Genomic DNA, 21,690 nt, shown 5'->3' with positions numbered 1-21,690 from the left:
CCATTTTCTTTTATTTCCCAGATAAATAAAACAATAACCATTTTAGCCATAAAAGTCCATTACTAAAAGGGGTATTTTGTCTCATCCAAGTGCTTACAACTTTTCCCTTTGTGGAAAAGTTTTTTTACCCACCTGTGAGATGGGTACCAAGAAAATAAAATTTCCTTCCCACCCCCGTCTCAAAATCCAAAAACCTAATGTTTGTATGTTTTGGAAGATAGGGTTTGGTGAGAGGTTGTATAAACCAACTATAATCTTTGCTACTGTTCTACAGTGTTCTCCTATGACATTCATGAACATAAGCTATTATAAGCCAAATCACAAAAATCTTTGTGTTTGAGTATCATGTTTTCCTTCCCTTTTTTTTCCATATTTTTTTCCCTACTTGCCATTTGCATTTTCAGATCCTAAATTTGTTCTTTCTTCATAACTGATGAATTTATAAATGATATTGGAATTATATATATAATCTGGTTAGCTTCCATTTGGGGGAATACTGAAGGATTTGTGCAGTTAACTGGTAACAAAATAAGATGGTATCAGCAATCCAAGCTTTCCATCGCTTCAAAACTCATCCTGTTGACTTGTTTAATTACATTTACTTTGAGATATAAAAATATCGATTCCAATGTTCTAAGTTTTTTATTTGAAAGCGGTTCCAATGTTTTAATTACATTTACAAATAGTTATTTAATTTCGTATAAACTCATGCCTTAACTACGCCTCACTCTAATTCTTCTGAACTGAAATCCAAGTATGAAGACATTCTGAGTTTTAAAACACCAACTGGCCAACAGTTGGGATAAATCTGGAGAAAGAGATGCCCGGAATTATTTTCAACCTCCACAAGACAACCCAACAGAGGGTGAATCCATTTCATTTCATTAATGCCTTTTCAGGTAAACTTTTCTTTGACAAGTTACCTTTAATAATTAATAAAGTTTTCAGGTAAAATACCCAGGAAATAAAGACCCTGCAAAACGTATAGAACTCATTAATAATATATATTAATTGAAGTTTATCACGCTTCTTTCTCTCACCTATTTCCCCATATAAACTCATCTATCTCTTCTCCCTACAGGCGTGTACAACAGACCAAAGGGAAGGGAGGAGAAAGGAAGAAGAGGAAAGATATAACATGGCATGGTTCCGTGATAACTCAGTACTGGTGTTACTCCTTGTCAGTGCAGCAATGCTGCATGCTGCAACAGTCAATGCGTCTAGGCCCATGGATGAAGGATACAAGGGACCTTGCCAAGAGGGGTTCCCTCTGGTATGTGCAGACAACATGGCAATTGCTTTTGTTGGTCTGAACACGCTTGATGACATTTACTGTTGCAGGGAAGTGATTCAAAGGCAAAAGCATTGTTGGGATGATATCCTCAATTATATTCTCTCAAAGCCTCCTTCTGAAAGACCTGATACCCAAGCACTTCACATTTGGGGACGTAGACTGTGGAATCACTGTGTTGAATTAGTTGGAAAAAATGTTCCACCTCCCCTGTCTCAATAAATGATATGGGCATGACCAAAAGATGAAGAAAATGCTTCCACGGAATATATAATAGCTCTCTCTCTCTCTCTCATGCAGACTGGTTTTCCATGTTATACGAATCTATTCACCCTTCTTCACTCAATATAAATTTGTAGAGATATAATTTACTACATTTCTCAGCACTTTGCCTAACATCCAAGTTTATCTTCATTGATTCAAGTTTATAAATATAAGAATAATATAACCACTAGTACTGAGAAATATCACAAAAAGGAAAATCATAGTTGGATAAATTGTGATGGAAGCTACAAACAGTGGCTCTATACATTCCAATTGTAGCAAGGGTCACCACCAGCCAAATTTCTGATACTTGATTCATAGGACCAGCCGACCAGGATATTCGTGTAAATGTGTGAGATCTTGCATGCAAAGGACAGGGGACTCAAAATTCCTAATGTTGGTCTACATTTGGTTACTCATCTAAGCTGAATAACAAATCAAAGCCTTATTACGAGAGCTAAAATGTGAAAACTATTATCCCTTAAAATATGCTGCCACAAGATGAACAAAAAAAAGTTTAAAAGCTGGAATTGAAGAACACACTTCTCAAGAAGGCACACCAGATGAACTATTGCTTGACTTGCAATGCGGTCTCAATACGTTGGATAAGCTGATCTGGAGTCAAGGCACCTTCCTGAAAAAATGCAGAAAATTTGCCAGGAATTTAGAAGAAAATAATAAGAACCAATGATTTTCTTTAATTGTTTACTGAGAAAACAATACACCACTAATTAGAAGGACAAATAAGATCCCCATAGGCCCATACCCATAGTGCAAGGTATACATGTACTCAAACAGTGGTTTAGCTATAGAGGTGGCACAGATCTGTAAGGAAGGGATCCAAAAGTTGATGGATGGCACCATCACAACCTTCTTTACCAAATGTGGACCTTGACTAAATACGCTAAAATTGCAACCTATTGGGTTTTTGCTGTATCAATGCACCAATTTAATTGTAAATCTAACCTTCCAAGATAATTCAATGGATCAAGACACAAAAACTAATAATCTCACGAGGCATTGATTCTTTGTACTAAAATTGCTTGGTGCAGACCTTAAATTCCAGAACTAGAAGTGCATGTACATAAAGCTTGTATAAAACTAGATGCCTATTGCAGGAAACAAAATGAAATACACAGTTGACTTACAAAGCGATTGCAAGGCTTCCCATCTCTGAAAATGATGAATGTAGGTAGTGCCTCAATTCTATATTGATTAGCAATGCTTGGGTATTTCTCTGTGTCAATTTTGACCACTTGGATCTTATCTTTCAGCATACTGCTAACTTGATTGAGAACAGGAACCATGTACTGGCAAGGACCACACCTGCAAGTCATGAACTAATTAATAAACATACTTTCAGAAGGTCATACCCTCAAAAAACATCTAGACAAAGTTAGCAATAGTAAACAATAGAAAAATTGCACCACCACATGACTAAAGGATTATTTACAGTAACAACATGATAGATTAATTCTAAATAAACTAGTGCACGGGGTGGTGTTAAAAAGATGCCCATGTTACATTCAGTTTCTTAACTGAATTAGTTGTGGATGAGCTTAAATAGCTCCAATACTCCATATTTAATTTTTATTTTTAAAAATTCAAAAAAAAACACAAAATTCTAAAAGGATTGGGAAGCAATATGAGGAGTCTGACATGGACAACTGCATTTTAGAATATAGTATAGATATAGTTATATGAAATACATCCTTTCTGGTGAATGCTTCCACAAACTATAAAAAAAAAAATGAAAAAAAAAAAAAAAAAAAAACTCACCAGGTTGCATAAAAATCAACCAATACAGGTTTGTCAGAATTTGCAAGCAAATCATCAAAGGAGGAAAATGTCTGCTTCTTTGCTTCAACCTGCATAATTTGCAAAACAGGGAAGTTCAACATTTCATCTTGAAAGTTCATCTACATTTATGTAGGAAGTGCAAAATAATATTGTTTGAATATAAAGTTTCCCAACTATAGTACTACATATGTAAAATATGGTAGAATCCCATAACTCGTTTCTCCAGTTCATAATGTTTGCAAAAGCAACAAAGAAAATTTTGAAGATGCCGAAAGAATAAGAAAAAGGAAAAGCACTCAAAAAGAGATGTACAACAGACAGGTACCATATACAGTGCCCTATCAATTCACCTACTGTAGTCAGTCAACTGTTAGTTACTTGATTCTGCAACAAGAGACCATGCCTGGGAGAGAATCCTGCCTTCGTTTCTACATACTAATACTACCAACCACAAAACATGAAGCTTCCAGAAAAAACAGAACACCACCTCCTTCCCTACATTTGTCTTTGTTCTTATCTCCAAAACCATTAATAAATCCATGTTATTGATGTCCTTGAGAGAGAGAAAGATCCCCATTTTTCCCAAGTAGCCATTACTGATTCATCAGTTCTATTGTAATAAAATGCTGGATATCTACAACAAAGTGAGGAAAACAAAGCCAGATGATCGGGTTCTCTAGAATGGCATCTGTGCAGAAAACTCAAGTTGAAAACTGACATGAATGAGAAACAAATATAAGTTGGCCCAAATCTCACTTGAGTAGTCATTTGAATTAATCAAGTTTTCTCCATTTCTTTTTCCTCCAATAAAAATTTAAAAAGGAGTGTAAAATCATCAAGAGGAAATAAAGCAAGCTGCAAAGCCCCAATGAAGTTTCAGAAAAAAAAAAGGGTTAAATACTTAAACTACCCTTATGGTTTAGCAAATAGACAAGAAGTTACCCCACTGTTTGCAAAATCAATTAAAGTACCCCTAGCTTTTCTAACAATGGATAAAACCATTGAATATTGACGGAAAAGATAAAATGATGACATTGCTTCTGTTAAGTAAAGAGCTAAAGAACCTGAAATCACTATGAGGACAAAATGTCTTTTATTCCCTTATAGATTTAACTTTACTATACAAGCCCGGATCTGAAGTTGCATTTTCACCGCCAAGAGTAAAACACGCCAGAGAAGGCAACCATGGAAAGTCCTGACAATAATTTCTCATCCTCTGTACCAGATCCAGACCTAACACCCAGTGTTCTCCGTCCCACCGACCACATTAAAGGATGCCAAATTCAAATCCACTGGCTCATCTATTCTCTTAAGTGATGAGAAGCTCCCAGACCTTCCCAAGCTGAGCAGAGCTCAGCCTCTCTCTCCATCCCCATAAAACAATCCGCTTTCGCCATGTGTCGCACAAAACCGTGAAGCGTGTCACATACAAGCAGACCTAGGGCGTGATTACAAGCATTGTGAAATCATTCTCGCCATTACAGGTTTGAATCTTGTCAATGAGAGTGATTACAAGCTCTTGCTTGATAATAAATTGGGAATGCAAGATCTTCCATCCCTTCTTTCGGATTGGGAATTGTTTCTCCTTTGGTCTCAGCCGATTTGTAGCCATGCAGATCCTCATAAAAACCCCAACTGGGAAGACCATAACCCTGGAGGTTGAATCCTCAGGTACCATTGACAAGGTGACGGGAAAGATCCAAGACAAAAAGGACAATCCTCCTGATCAGCAATGCCTTAGCTTCACGGGAAAGAAGCTCATGGATGGCCGCACCCTGGCCGATTACAACATCCAGAAGGAACCTACGCTCTACTTGGTTCTCTGACCCAGAGGAGAAAAAAAAGTTTGCTGTGTTGCAGTTCAACGAGGCTGAGGACTCGAGCAAGGTTCAAAAGCTGAGGAAGGAGTGCCAGAATCAGGAGTGTGGGGCTAGGATTTTTATGGCTAACCATTTCGGTAGAAACTACTGTGGAAAGTGTGGGTTGACTTACGTTTATCAGAAGGCCGGAGGTGATTAAAGTTATTTGCGGTAGGTTTATGCAACAATTAGTTTTTCAAAACTCATGGATTTTGTAATTGGAAATTTGGTTATTGGATAAGAGTGCATTCTGGGATTTGTTTAGAATTGTTGTTCTTATGTACTTGATGCCAAATTTGATGGTTTAATTACAAGACTTTAAACATTTATATAGACCAAAAAAATGGGAATGCAGATGTTCAATGGCGTGTATGTAAATCATGGGTTATTGAAATCGATGATTTGGTTGTTGAATCAGGAATCTGAGACGTTAAAGAAGTTATGGGTGAGTTCATCGTATAAGATAGTCTTCACTGGGTATTCGTTGGGTTCTGGTGTCGCCGTGTTATTGACGGTCATGGCGGTCAACCGCACACCCATCACCTTCATCTTTGTTCTTTGTTAACATGAGATTTTTGTACTTGGATAGTTCTCAGACTTTCTTTGGTGCTCGTGTTTTTTATTCAGAAAGTCTCTGATGTATTACTGAACCAGTTTTGTGTTTGCCAAACCAGAGCAAAGCCAATGTTGAGTTCTTCTGTTTGCCATCGTCATAGCCACTCCGACGCAGCTCTGAAGGAAAACAGGTGGGTGAGTAGGGGGTGTCTTTGTCCAAAAATATTGAAGAGAAATTGTCATTAAAGGCCAAAGGGTATTTTTGACAATAAAGGGTAGTTTAGGAATTTTGAAAAACTAAAATGTCATGTGGCATTACATGCTAGCAGATATTAACGGCAAACTGACAGTAAGGGGTGACTCTGTCCATTGTTAGAAAAGCTAAGGGTACTTTAAGTGATTATGCAAACAGTAGGGTAACTTCTTATCTATTTGCTAAACTGCAAGGGTAGTTTACGTATTTAAAAAGGATGGGAAGTAAAACATAGTTCAACACTAGTAGTTCATATTGATCATACCGAGAAGTCTGAAAGTTAGGGATTTTATCCAATAAAAACTGTTTTTTAGTTCATAAAGGTCATATAAGTCATAAAGAACATTTTATAAACCATAATCACAATTTATAATGCCACAAGTCAGGACCTGTAAACAATCATATGCAAGTTGACAGCAAATATGAAAGTAGACAATAAAAGAATTACTAAAATTAAGAAAAACAAAATTACTAAATCAAAAGGATAATTAGTCATGTCAATATAAATAATCAATCTTGAAAATATTGGATTCGTTAGCAGAGTATTGGATCTGCTAACTTCCAACATTGTCAAAGCCAACTTATCCTGCCCCAAGCATAGGATACCATCATGTCAGCGTTTCACTATCTACATTTCTGGAATTCCCAAAATCAAGTAGAACCTCATTCTCTAAACAATATCTCTTTCCAACGACACCTTTTTCTACTCATATTAGGGGGCTACAGTTGCAAGTCAAGTCTATCTCAATGTTTTGTTACTCCTGTACAACAAAGTTGATGGAGTACCACTCATATCATATAACAAGTTCAATACATTTCCAATTTCATGTGCTTTTTGTCTCCATCCCTTCATGTCATTATGGTTCTTTTCTTTGAATGGTTAGCTTTTTACCTTCCTTACCATGATGTCTATGTAAATATAACCACGTTGTTTCAGCTCAGGGACATAATTTGTGATGATACTCTTCCTAATTCAAAATTACAAAATAATGCAACTCTTTTTAGCCTTAAGGTTTAAGAGTATTGTGATCCATCCCTCAGGGACATCATCATCATCCATGCCTTATCCCAACTATATGGGGTCTGCTACATGAATCCTGTTTCGCCAATCTGTTCTATTTCACTGTTAAACAATTAGTGCTTAAATCATTTCTTACTACCCATGTCCTTTTTTGTCTACCCCAAGCTCTTTTAGCCCCTTCAATGTGTAACAATACACTTCTTCTAACTGGCGCAGTTGGTGGTCTTCTATCCGCATGCCCAAACCATCTTAGTCTACTCTCTCTCTCATTTGATCACCTATTGGAGCTACTCCTAGGTTCCTATAGATAACTTCATTCCTAATCCTATCATTTCTACTTTTTCTACTCATCCATCTTAGCATTCGCATTCCTGCCACATTCATTTTCTGGACATGTTTCTTGACTGCCCAACACTTTGCTCCATATAACATAGCTGGCCTTACAACTGTTTTATAGAATTTTCCTTTTAATCTAAGTGGTATTTGCCTATCACATAAAAGCCCAGATGCACCCTTCTATTTTGCCCATCTTGTTCTAATTCTTTGGGTGGCATCCTCTTCAATCTCTCCCTCATTATGAATTATTCAACCAAGGTACCCGAAATTGTCACATTGAATTATCTCTTGATCTCCAATCCTAAGTGGATCTTGATTTACACTCCTATTATTACTAAATTTACATGTCATATATTCTTTTTTTTAGTCCTATACTCCTACTTATTTTAAAACCTCTTGCTTCTGAGGATTTGTCCATAAGCTTAAATTTGCATTTAATCCTTCATTAGTTTTGTTAGAGTTAGCCGAATAAGGGTAGATTAGTCAACTCACCTTGGTTAAGTTATGAGCTTATGTGGCAGTCTTATTAAAGGTTCTCTGTCCCATACTTAAATAGGGGCAATTTAGTCCTTGTACATTTAATTAGAGCCTAATCACTATTAAGAGGTCGACTGATAGGGTTTAGCTATTAGGTTCGACAATTCTTTCATCTTCTTCTTCTTCTCCATCTCTTTCTTCTTCTCCTTACTGGTTCGGACTACTGTAGCAATAGTAGAAACATGGTATCAGAGCAAGATTCGTGACCTGTTTCAGTTCGTGACAACTTCAGTTCGTGCTTCAGTTCTCTCCTTTTCTTCTCCGGGCTCTCAATGGAGAAAAGTGGTTCGTCCCAGGCCTGAAACATCTCAGCTCTTCTTTTTTTCTGGTGTGCAGAACCTCCTTTCCTAAGAAAACAACTTCAGTAGTGAATGGTTGGCTGAAGCTCTCAAACGAAGGTTGGTTATCTCTTCTCTTTGTGCTGTTGGTATTTCTGGGTTGAAAATCTTCAAGAACTTGAGAGGACTGATCAGAACCTAGAGAACTAGGTTGGTTGTTGCCCTGGTTCTTGGAAAAATTCCAAGAACAGGCTGTGTTTACAGTGACCAAATGGTGTAAGGGCTGCTGCTGGTGGCCGAATGGTGCAGGGGCTATTGTAGGTGGCCGAATGGTGCAAGGTGTAATGCAATGGTACTAGTTGAGTTCTTGTTGGTCTTGTGGCACCCTCTTAAAAGCGTTAAAGCAGGTCTGTATTGTGTGTGACAGTTATGGCTGTGTGGTGGTGCTTGTGATGCACAAACTCTGTTGAGTAGTTGTAAGAGAGCTTGCATGTGGTTAGTAAGTGCTGAATTAATGTCGGTGTAGTCTGTGTTTTTTTGCGAAATCAGTAGTGGTGTGGATAAGAACAAAGGCGTGTGTATCTATCATTGTGTTTAGGGACTGCTGTAGGTTCTGGAACATCAAACTCTTGACAGCAGCACTTAGTTGGTGATTGGGAATTCAGATTAGAGGCAGCATTGAAAGAGTATCATGGCAGCAATGGGAGATGGCTGTAGTGATCAGAAACCTAGTGTGGTGGTTTCCTCTGACTATCTAGATGTACAGATGACCTCAATTAAACTGAATGGTGAGAACTATGTTCCATGGGCCAAGTCAGTGAAAGTTTTTCTCAAGGCAAAGAGAAAAGTGAAGCATGTGAAAGAAGATAAACCACCGGCTGACTCTCCAGGGTTTGATGATTGGGAACAGGAGGATGCACAAATCATGACATGGCTATAAAACAGTATGGAACCCAAAATAAGTGCCAATTTCATGTTCTTAGATACAACTAAGGACATATCGGAACATGCCAAGAAGATGTATTCTGGGCAAAATAATACTACAAGGGTATATCAGCTCTATCGGGAGTACTTTGGTCTGCAACAAAGAAATAAAACCCTAGAAGAGTACAATGCCAGCATGAAGAACCTTAGAAATGAACTCATGTCTATCATCCTCTCACTCAAGATGTTAAGGTTCAACAACAACAGAGGGAACAACTAGATGTCACAAGGTTCTTAGTGGGGTTGAAATCAGAGTATGAACCAGTTAGGGCCCAAATATTGGGGGGCTCTACCCTTCCTACACTTGAGGAAGTGTTTGCTCGGCTTCACAGGATTTCTTTGGGACAGACAGAGAATCCCACACAGTCTGATAGATCAACTTTTGTGACAGCCAAAGGAGGTGGACGTGGTACGAAAGGGGGAGGACATGCCTCCCGAGGAGGTCGTGGTGGTTCCATATTTGGCTGTGGTGATGGTCGTGACTCAGGGGGAGGCCGTGGCAAAGAAAAAGGCAGCTCTACAAGGAAGTGTATCCACTATGGCAAGGAAGGACATTCGGTAAATTTCTGTTATGATCTCCATGGCTGCCCTCCCTCTAAATGGGCTAATCATGCTGTTGCTGGTGGGGTTGATTTCAGCGATAATAAACAGGCAGATGGAAGGATGAGTGTACTGCGTGATGAGTATGAGTGGTTCCTTCAGTCCACTTCACAGCACACTACTGCTACTCTTGCCCACATGACCGGGACTCCAGGTGTGTTCTCTTCTCTCTCTGAAACTTCCACATCTCAAACTGTTACCCTTGCCAATGGTTCCTCCTCTCCCATCTGTGGTGTTGGAAATGTTGACATGGCTTCTCTTTCTTTATCATCTGTTCTATATGTCCCTAAGTTTCCATTCAATCTTATGTCTGTTAGTAAATTAACCAAGACTCTTAACTGTTCTGTTACTTTTTTCCCTTCCTCTTGTGTTGGACGGGGAAGAAAATTGGTGGGGGGCATGAAGCTGGTGGATTGTATTATCTTGACGGTGGTGGATCATCAGCTGCACTTCAGACCTCACTCACTCCTCTACAGTGGCATTGTCAACTGGGACATCCTTCTCTCAAGGTACTCAAGATACTAGTTCCGTCTTTGAGTCATTTGTTGGTGTTACAGTGTGAGTCGTGTCAGTTTGGGAAACATCGTCATGTTTCCTTCAGTCCTAGAGTTGAAAGTTGTATGTTGAGTCATTTTGCTTTAGTTCATTCAGATGTTTGGGACCCGATCAAAATAGAGTCTTATAATGGTTACAAGTATTTTGTCACTTTTGTTGATGATTGTTCAAGAATGACATGGATTTATTTAATGAAAGAAATGAGTGAATTATTTTCCATTTTTCAAAAATTCCATGCTGAAATACGTACACAATTTGGTGTTCTAATCAAAGTTCTTCGTTCAGATAATGGTCGTGAATATTTTCTTACTTCCTTTCAACAGTATTTAGAACAGCATGGCATCATTCATCAAACTTCATGTGCATCCACTCCTCAACAAAATGGGGTGGCTGAACAGAAGAACCGTCATCTCTTTGAAACGACTGGTCTATTCTTCATCATATGAGTGTTCCTAAACGGTTTTGGAGTGATGTTGTACTTACTGCGCGTTTCCTCATTAATTGGATGCCCTCCTCTATTCTTCATGGTCGGTCTCCCTTCTCTATCTTGTTCCCCACCTTGTCTCCATTTCCATTAACACCTCGTATCTTTGGCTGGGTGTGCTTTGTTCACAATCTGAGTCCTGGAATAGACAAGTTGGATGCACGCTCCATTAAGTGTGTCTTTCTTGGCTACTCTCGGACTCAAAAAGGGTACAAGTGTTACAATTCCATTACTCGGAAGTGCTATGTCTGTCCTGATGTCACCTTTTTTGAGTTTGATCCCTTCTTCTCAGGAACTGAAGCATATTCGTCTCCACCTTTACTTCCTCTTCCTCTTCCGGTCAGTGATCCCGTTCTGGGTGTTCCTGTTGGAGTTGACTCGTCACCTCATCTAGTGCAAATCCCTACTGAACGACCACCAATTCGGCAAATGTATACACGTCGAATGACACCGGCCCCTCCTCCAGCTTCTACCTTGTCCACGGATCCTGTTGTTGCTCCTATTGCTGAACCCTCAGGACTTGATCTACCCATTGCCTTACGGAAAGGTAAACGTAGTTCTACTCTCCATCCCATTTCCAATTTTGTTTCAGTATCTCGCCTTTCCGCCTCACATCGCCAGTTTGTTTCACTATTGTCATCTATTTCCATACCTAACAATGTCCAAGAGGCTCTTAGTTCACCTGGGTGGAAGCAGGCAATGGAGGAGGAACTCTCTACTCTTCAGCATACTCACACGTGAGAGCTCACTACTCTTCCTCCTGATAAGCATGTTGTGGGTTGTAAATGGGTGTATACTGTTAAATATTTGCCAGATGGTAGTGTGGAGCGTCTAAAAGCCAGACTTGTTGCTAAAGGTTATTCACAGTTGTATGGAGTGGACTATATGGAGACCTTCTCTCCAGTGGCTAAGATTAGCTTTGTCCATGTGTTAATTTCCCTGGCAATTTATGTATGATTGGCCCCTATTTCAACTGGACATAAAAAATGCCTTCCTTCATGATGACCTTATAGAGGAGGTATATATGGAGCAACCACCTGGGTTTGTTGCTCAGGGGGAGGCTGGTAAGGTTTGCAGACTGAAAAGGCAATTTATGGGTTGAAACAATCACCTCATGCTTGGTTCGAGAAGTTTAGTGAAGTGGTGAAGAATTTTGGAATGAAACAATGCCAGGTTGATCACTCAGTGTTCAGCTATGACTCAAAAGCTAGAAAGATTTTATTAGTGGTCTATGTGGATGATATTGTCAAAACTGGCAGTGACAAATTGGGGATCGACAAACTAAAGGTCTTTCTGCAAAATCATTTTCAAACAAAAGACCTTGGGACATTGAAGTATTTCTTGGGTATAGAAGTTGCTAGATCAAGACAAGGTGTAAATCTGTGCCAAAGAAAATATGTTCTCGATCTATTGGACGAAACAGGACTGTTAGGTGCAAAACCGGTTGAGACTCCTATAGAACCAAATGTTAAGTTGAACAGTGATACAAGGGAAAAATTTGATGATCCTGGAAAGTATAAACGACTAGTGGGGAAGCTGAACTATTTGACTATCACGAGACCAGACATCTCCTTTGTAGTCAATGTGGTGAGTCAATTTATGCAGAACCCTCGTATATCTCACTGGGATGCAGTTCTTAGAATTGTAAGATATTTGAAGGGAGCTCCGAGCCGTGGGCTATTGTATAAACCAGGAGGAAAACTTCAAGTAGTTGGATACACGGATGCAGATTGGGTGGGCTCTGTGTTTGATAGAAGATCTACTACAGGTTACTGCACATTTCTTGGAGGAAATCTTGTGACGTGGAAGAGTAAAAAGCAGACGATTGTGGCTAGAAGCAGTGCTGAAGCCGAGTACAGAGCCATGGCACACACTACATGTGAATTAGTGTGGTTGAGGAATCTCCTACAAGAAATCGGGTTTCACATGGATAAACCTATGAAGTTGTATTGTGACAATCAAGTTGCGCTCCATATCTCATCCAACCCTGTTTTTCATGAGAGAACAAAGCACATAGAGATTGATTGCCACTTTGTGAGGGAGAAGGTTCTCACTGGAGAGATAAGCATAGAACATGTAGGCTCAGGTGATCAGTGGGCAGATTTGTTTACAAAAGCCTTAAGCTCAGGGAGAGTGAACTATATATGTAACAAGCTGGGATTATATGACATATATTCTCCAGCTTGAGGGAGAGTGTTAGAGTTAGCCGAATAAGGGTAGATTAGTCAACTCACCTTGGTTAAGTTATGAGCTTATGTGGCAGTCCTATTAGAGGTTCTCTGTCCCATACTTAAGTAGGGGCAGTTTAGTCCTTGTACATTTAATTAAAGCCTAATCACTATTAAGAGGTCGACTGATAGGGTTTAGCTATTAGGTTCGACAGTTCTTTCATCTTCTTCTCCTCTTCTTCTTCTTCTCCTTCTCTTTCTTCTTCTCCTTACTAGTTTAGACTACTATAGCAACAGTAGAAACAAGTTTCATCAATTAAAACAACGTCATATGAAAACAACATGCACCATGAAACTTCCTCCTAAATATGTTTAGTCAATTCATCTATGATCAGTGCAAATAGATAAAGGCTAAGTGTTGAACCTTGGTGAAGACCCATGTTCTTAACCAACTGAACAGGTCACTAAGAATTTAAGACCCTAACATTGACTTCCTCCTAAATATGTTTAGTCAATTCGACTAGGTTTGGGTCTCTTTTTCTGAAGCAGGTAACTAGTGTTGATTCTTTCCAAAAAAGTTTCCCAATAAAAACTCCCAACTTTAGGAGGAATTGACTTACACCAAATCTCTTTGATAGGGAAAGGAGGGCCTATGGGGTTGGATGGTTGGGTTAAGACTTTAAAGAAAGAGGCACAAGAGAAAGAACCCAAGGGGGTAGGGGTCCAAATTCTAGTGTCTTCCTTTGCGGGGTACAAGAAAATATTTTCAAGAAGAATAAGGAGCACATCTTGGGTCTCTCTGAACTTTTCTATCAATTGTCTCAAAAGAAATATGGCTTCGACGGTTGATCTCTCTAGCATAAATCCAAATTAGTTCTTTGATACACTTATTTCAAGTAATAATCTTTGTTTAACTATCCTCTCCTAAACTTTCATAGTGTGGCTCATAAGTTTAATCCCTCGATAGTTATTACAACTTTGTAAATCACCTTTGTTCTTAAATATAGGCACCATACCAATATTTCTCTAATCATCAGTCATCTTCTTTTCTTCACTATCTGAATGAATAGCTTGGTTATCCATAACAAGCCTACCTCTTTTGGCAATATTTTTTTCAAGTGCACTTCATCTTAGGAAAAGAAATCAATTATACTTGGTGAACTGCTGTGAAAAAGATATCCAATTTACTATTTTTCAAGTTCACTGGAAGGAGAACATTATTAGAATTTCATTCAAGCTACCTTTGATGAAAACAACAAGAATGAAAATGTAAGTTCTTTGGAGTTGGGGATCTAGGACCATTAGGAAAGAGAGGTGCATTAGGGGAACGGGAGTTTATTAGGTTTGTATACATGGGACCTCTTGGTTAGGGAGACTTTTGGTAAAGCCAAGATGTTGGCTTTTGATGGTGCGCGATCTGGATGCTCCTAGCTATGGGGCAGCTCGGATGCCTGTTGCCAAGTAGGTCTCTCGAACTGTAAATAAAGGGAGGTATTATAGAACCTGGGTAGCTAACCCGGCGAGGTCACTCCGATGCTTAAGTCAGTAATAGTTTATGCAAGCTGAGAGTTTGAGAACAAGGAGAGATAGAATGCACTAAATCACGCGTACCTTTTCATGTCATTGGCGTTGGTGCCTTTAAATAGGCTTTGTTTGGCGTGGGCTTCACGCACCGCATCCGAGATTTTCGGGAGGTTGCCTAACCTGTCCGAGATCCTCGAAGGTAACCACCACGCACGTTGGCCACCCTCCAAAACACTCGGTACGTGGGCCAACTTCCGAGAAACTTGGGAGTGTCGGGATATGCATACCAAATTTGTCAGCGAGCACAACTCGTAGGTTGCTTCTTGAACCTCAGTCAGGTCGGCAAGGCCTCGAGGGAGGTCACTCCTCGTGTCAAGGTCACACCGGCCAGTGACGAGGTGCTACAAGTCGGCCCTAGACGAGGTGCTCCTAGCCGGCCTAAGTTGTGGTTGAAGTCGCTAGGTTGGTGGTAAAGGCAGGTCGCCAGGTCGGGGCGAAGACGAACTATGATCTGGGACTCCAAATCATCGCCTAGGTGGCGTTTGGGTGTCGTCCAGCTGTTTCAAGATGCCATGTGTCACAATGTCATTAGGGGCCAAATCCGCCCTCATCAATTGCCCCCCACTTCTGAGTTGGAAGTAGCTCAGCGAAAGGAGTAGATTGCTCATTTTGGCCCGGAATGACTGATTCAATAAGCTTGTAATCGTAAGCATTGGTCCAATTTGCTTCTCAGGACAAAAGAGTCCAAGTGTTTGTAGCCTTACGCAGGACCTCGCCATCTTGATTATCGGGACACGAGAGCGAATTCATCCGCTCGAGGAGAGGTGGAGCAGGTCCCCTGAGGACATCTACCCTATTAGGGATGGAACCGTCAAGGTGTTCTGCAATCCGACCATTACCCCAAGAGCGAAGTTTATCATGTCATCATCAAGAGGGGATTCTGTGTGACTTCTTTATCAGGTCGCTCCACCTAGGTAGACTTTGACACAGCGTCCTTCAGGCTGGTTCTCAAAAGAGTAGCCAGCGAGTTCGATGCAGAGCCTAAAACCGGGTGGAGGTCTACCATGAAGAGATCGACTAAGTTTGTGTTTGTCATGGTGTTGAAAGCGATCTAGTCTTTCCTTTGTTATCTTTCTCATGTTGAATGCAAACTGCTTTTTATTTTGCCCATGCAAAAGAGGCGATTGGGTCTTATGTGGAACCGAGGTCTTTTATCAGCTTGGCACCTTAGCCCTTAGGCTCTGGGAGCGACTCGCGGTCCACTCTCCTTATCCTTGATTTTGCCCATGCCGAAGAGGCGACTAGGACTTATCTACCCATGTCGAAGAGGCGACTGTGTCTTGTACTGTGTCGAGGTCTTTTGCCAGCTCAACACGATAGCCCTTAGGCTCAGGGAGTGACTTATAGTCCTCTCTCCTTATCCTTGGTCTTGCCCATGCCGAAGAAGCGACTGGGTCTCATGTGGTGTCGAGGTCTTTTATCAGCTCGGCACTTTAGCCCTTAACTTCTGGGAGCGACTCGCGGTCCACTCTCCTTATCCTTATTTAGCTGACGTGCGGCCTGACCTTTCCGCCTAAGCGGGTGGTCATTCTATAGTAACTTCTCATATGGATACTTCTACGTCATCCCATGGGATTATCTTCCTAGATGAGTGCTTGCAAGACCACATCATACATGTTTTGCCCCCCCTTGCGAGGGCATAATGTTGTTGCCAGTGTGAGTCGGAAGTTCAGAGCCATAGCTATGCTGCATTAGCCACGTAATGACGCCGGTCGTCCACTCCTACGAGAAGCCACAGGGAGCTCGACCTCCGAGGGCAGCTCTACTAACTGTAGGTCGTCGACTCGCTCAGGAGCCTTGAGGGGCTCGACCTGCAAGGGCGCTCACATAGTTCGTAGGCTGCTAACTCCCGAGGGAGCCGCAAAGGGTTCAATCTGTAGAGGAGACCTCACAAAGAGGACTGGTGAGGCTTATCCGGGCTGAAATAGTCGGTAGAACTGTTTAGTTTGTTGGATATCAACTTCCTGTGGGAACCATGACCGGCTCGACTTGGGGGGACAGCCTTACTCCGAGGTGCCTGTCACCAGACTAATGTTTGTTAAGGTCATTCTGTTGTTGCCTATTCTGCATCGACATGCATACGTCAAGTTGCTCCCATGTTCACATCTGAAAATTCATGCTTCATCTCATGGAACTGCCGACGGGAACTGCTGATGGCTCTACTGCGGGGAGAGGGGTGTTCGCATGCAGTAGCTGGGTATTTATGTGGGGCACTGGGGATACTGGGTTCGGCTTGAACTTGTTTGATTGTCACAGTGGAGTTCTCTAGGTTCATCATAGATGTTTTTGCCCCCCAATAATCGGTATTCGTGTTGAGTGTTGATGCTGCTCAAAATTTCCTTTGAGTTCATAAAAATGAAAATTAGAAAGTGAGAAATTTAATTTCTAAAAGGTGAGATCTTTAGTTTTCAGGAAGATGAGGACTTAGCCTTTTAGAAGGTGAGAACTTAGCTTTTTGTAGTGTTTCCCACAGACGGCACCAATTGATGGTGCACGATCTGGATGCTCCTAGCTGTAGGGCAGCTCGGACACCTGTTGCCAAGTAGGTCGCTCGAACTATAAAGAAAGGGAGGTATTAGAAAACCCGGAGTGGCTAACCCGACAAGGTTGCTCCAATGCTTAAGTCAGTAATAGTATATGCAAGCTGAGAGTTTGAGAACAAGGAGAGCTAGAATGCACTAAACCGCGTGTACCTTTTCGTGTCATTGGGGTTGGTGCCTTTATATAGGCTTTGTTTGGTGTGGGCTTCACACATCGCATCTGAGATTTCTAGGAGGTCACCTAACCGGTCCGAGATCCCCGGAGGTAACCGCCACGCACGTTGGCCATCCTCCGGAACACTCGATACGTGGGCCAACTTCCGAGAAACTTGGGAGTGTCAGGGTATGCATACCAAATTTGTCAACGAGAACAACTCACAAGTCGCCTCCTGGACCTCAGTCAGGTCAGCAAGCCCTCGAGGGAGGTCGTTCCTCACGTCGATGTCACATCAGCCAGTGACAATGTGCTATAGGCCGGCCCTAGACGAGGTGCTCCTAGCCGGCCTAAGTTGTGGTCAAAGTCACTAGGTTGGCGGTAAAGACAGGTCGCTAGGTTGGGGCAAAGACGAACTATGATCTGGGACTCCAAATCATTGCCTAGGTGGCATTTGGGTGTCGTCTAGCTGTTTCGGGATGCCATGTGTCACAATGTCATTGGAGGGCCAAATCCGCCCTCATCAGCTTTGCTTCAGGGCTTGAAGTGGACATACTCTCCAAAAGTTTGGTTCAGATTTTTTTTTTTTTTGTGGGGGGAGGGGAGAAGAGGGGCTGAGTCGTATTGAGGCTTCACACTTTGGAGTCTTGGATAGGTATTGGGGAGTTATTGAGAATTTCTTTTTGTATTGAATGAGCAGTTGTCTTTCATCTGCCCCTTCTAGTAGAGATTTAGAACTCCTATCCACTCTCCTAGGGGGACTTGTACTTAGCAATGTTTTGAAAATCAGGCTGGACAAGTTATTTCCAATCAATTTAACCTGAACCAGACTCCTTAACAGTTCAGTGAAAACTAGGATTCTTAAGGCTCCATTTGGGAAGAGTGAAAATACAAACATGTAGTGTGCATTATGGTCCATGCAAATGGAAAGTTAGTTTAGTTTTGCATTGATAAAATTACTTTCTTGCCAAACGATTTTCAGTTGTAATGGGTGCAAACACAAATCCCAAGATTGAAGTATACCTTTTTAACATCAATCAAATTTGAGTGCAAAGTTTGCCATCATTTTTTGGATGCAATTTTTGCTCTCATTTTGGATTCAAGCATGCCTTGAAATTTGTGAAATCTATCACTTTCAGTACATAAATGCATTCTTACCAAACACCAACAAAACTAAACCAAAGTGCATATATGCACCGAACCAACATTTGCACTCTTCCCAAATGGAGCCTAAGGTTAAATAGCCAGTTGAACTGGTAAAAGACAAAATCTAGGCCCCATTGCTAGGGGTGAAACTTGGGCAGGCCCAGGTTGGGCTTTTGTTAAAATTTGAATGGACCAGGCCCAAAGGCCTGAGTCCAAAGTAGTGTACAATGGTAACTCAGGTCAACCTGAGTTGCACCTCTATGCATTGCAGTCTGATGTGCCTCTTGGTTTCCAAAACATTGATATTCCATATTCTTAGCCTTTGCTTCACTCTAATAAACCTTTCTCATTATCTACACACTCACACGGAAAAGAATGGAACTTCAATCTCCCTAATAGTTACCACAAACCATGATGCCCAGATATGAATATGATGAATACTAACATAGACATAGGGGAACTGAAATGCAAATTGCCATCTCCTAAGATCTAAGACTAAGACATAGATGCAGATACGAGTGCCCTATTTAATATGATAATATTATGCTCTTACATCTAGCTTTTTAAGTCAATTTTCATTTTTCAATACTTATATTTTGCCAAATTTAATTAAGCTTCTAACATATGTAGATATTTTATGATATAATTTGTTAAAACACACCGTTTTCACACTTTAAAAATGTCAACAATATAAGTTTTTCTATAGAAGTTCTATGCAGCATCTGGTGTCATATCAGGTAATATCATGTCTGTTACTGGTATGCTAGGCATGCACAGATACCTGGATACCATGGACCACAAAAAGAAACAATACAAGAAACAGAAATGAGGGCATAGCTGTGAAAATTCAGATGATTACGCCTGGCAGTAGAAAATCCTATGCTTGTAGTGCCATGTAGGGTGAAAATTATTTTCTATCTCTAAATCACGAATTTCGTCTAAGTTCTGACAGTGTAGTGTGCTAAGATACTTCTTCATTGACTGTATGTGTGAGGCTCATACAAGTCAAATTTATAAGAAGTATATATTTGCAAAAAATTTAAGTTCCCGGGGATTAGGGTTTTCAAATCTAGTCTTATGTCTGGTTCCTGTTTGTTCTGATGACTAAGAATGTAACTATGCAATCAACAAAGCACAAATTACCCTTCAGTTATCATGTCCAACCTATGTGAAACTTGCTTGGTATTCAATACTTCTGCAACCAATTTCCGCAGAGTCAATGACTTAAATAATATTCTTACCCGAAAGAGAAACGTTTATAACATTAACCAACAAAATTGGGCACTACCAATCTTGTTTAAACGTCAAACTTGCACATAGAGTAATGCTATAAATCTAAGAACTATTTATGGATAAAGAAACCCAAATTTCACATTCACGATTCAATTAGCCATGTAGACAGTACCATAAAAACAGTTCCTAACAGTAATTTATATCAGAACAGAAAAAAAAATGATATATACCTTAACGAATAAAATACCAACACTAACCCCAAATAGACATAAACATAGAAAAAGCTATACAGAGAACGAGAAGCACTCACACGAGGAAGCAATTGACGCCCAGGAGAGAAAATCTTCGGTTTTCCCGTTTGGAAGCGCTGAAGCTGTAGTGGAAATCGGAGTGAAGTGGAAGCAGAAAATTTAAGAGAAGCGAAACCAGTGGAGCGCTCCAATTGCAGTGAAGGAAGAGTTGCTGTTGACACTGAAACCGCCATTTGGTTTGCTGGGGCTCCTCGGATAATCCCAAGAGGAAGAAATCGAAATCGAAAAATCTTCCGCTGGGGATGTAAGGGAGCTCTCTGTTCACTAACAGGAGAGAAAGAAAAGCACCGAGAAATGGGAATGAGACTGGTTGCGTCACGCGTGAGGAAGTTGAGAACGTGGCCCACCTCGTATTTTAGTATTTAGTGATTTTGCGCGTGGATAGTGATATGATGACTCGGGCACCAACTTAAAATAGAAATAACGACATAGTCCGGACCGTTGATTTTCACATTCTTCAAATCCAACGGCCGTGATATTTAATGTTTCATAAACATCTTTTTTGTCCTTACACTGAAAAAATGCTGTCTCGTGGAAGTTAGCCCAATATAATCAGGGGTATTGCTAATTTGCACACCAGGGTATATACTATATAGAGATCAACAAAGTAGTACACAATAAATTACTAAATTTATATAATTGATTCTTAAAAACATTAATATAATTAATCCAACTTACTAAATTAATAAATTAGTAAAATATTTTTATAACAAATTATTAAAATAAAGATTTAATTATTTTAAACAGTATTATATTTCTATGTTAGTTATGAAATTTGGCACTTTCTCTTGATAGATTATGTGTACCGTACGGGTTTTCACTATAATTATGTGTTTATTTATATTATTACATTTTTTATAACATAAAAAGACTGGAAAACTAAAGAACCAAATCAGTCAAAAACAAAACCGATCAATCATTTAACCAATTGATTTCGGTTCAGTTTTGATTTACAATTTTTCAAAAATTGATAATACTGATTTGATTCCAAAAAATAGCCCAAGGTTAAGAAAACCGATAAATGCATATTCCATTAAAATAACTTAAAATATATATATGACTAATACCGTAAACTTTAGGGATTGTCTTTAAGTCAATTAATCCCCGTACTTCAAATTTCGAATTTTCAGAATGTGTATAATAAGTCGGTTAATTTTTGAAAATATTCAAAATTACCCTTCTGCTGCGGCCTTAAGAATGAATACAGAAATCATAGAATCCGCTTCAACAGGTTGTGGAGTGGAAGTGAAAGTATGTTGAATGCACGCCGATGGCAACCATCGAAACGTCTTCCGGTGTGAGGTTTTGGTTATTCCAAATCCAATTGAGATTGAACCACTCCACCGGGATTTCTGTGGAGCAAAGAAAGGTCAGGGGACTCCCTTTAATCGAATCAAGAAAACTGGGATGCTTTTGAAGTGAGTTTTCGATGGTACAGAATATTGATTTGATCAGAGAACCCAACTTACCTTTCTGCCATGGTGTTTGCAATTGGGGCGGACCGCAGACGCCAACAGATATCTAGATGGAATAGCACAACCTAGACTCAGACTACAATCTCCGTGTCCGGTGATCAAAGCTCAGACGCCAATAGAGACTGTTCATTGCTACGATATTTCCGTGTCATACGGGGAGTTAGCAGATATCCAAGTGAGAATTGACCAAAGATCCTAATGAGGGATCCCTCATTTGGCCTGCCAAATGATGCGATGACATGTGGACCGATGCAGTAACATG

General features: G+C 40.2%; 1 protein-coding gene and 1 pseudogene across 1 annotated transcript; one reads left to right on the top strand and one right to left on the bottom strand.

Moving 5' to 3' along the window:
- Positions 1 to 1,678: 1,678 nt before the first annotated feature.
- Positions 1,679 to 21,601, bottom strand: LOC148876270 (thioredoxin Y1, chloroplastic-like). Its single transcript, XM_088966482.1, has 5 exons — positions 21,423 to 21,601; positions 19,953 to 21,305; positions 3,335 to 3,423; positions 2,704 to 2,881; positions 1,679 to 2,189 (listed from the first exon to the last, which is right to left on the bottom strand). Exons 2-5 carry the CDS (start codon positions 20,124 to 20,126, stop codon positions 2,124 to 2,126), a joined length of 507 nt encoding a protein of 168 aa, XP_088822608.1. The 5' UTR covers positions 20,127 to 21,305; positions 21,423 to 21,601; the 3' UTR covers positions 1,679 to 2,123.
- Positions 4,782 to 5,374, top strand: LOC148876271 (ubiquitin-ribosomal protein eS31 fusion protein-like; annotated as a pseudogene).
- Positions 21,602 to 21,690: the final 89 nt, after the last annotated feature.

The sequence above is a fragment of the Nelumbo lutea genome, chromosome 1, assembly GCF_056320005.1.
Source record: "Nelumbo lutea isolate HS-2025 chromosome 1, American lotus-T2T, whole genome shotgun sequence".
In the NCBI taxonomy this organism is placed as follows: Eukaryota; Viridiplantae; Streptophyta; class Magnoliopsida; order Proteales; family Nelumbonaceae; genus Nelumbo; species Nelumbo lutea.
The sequence above is the reverse complement of the archived record's forward strand: the minus strand, read 5'-3'. Positions and strand labels throughout refer to the sequence as shown.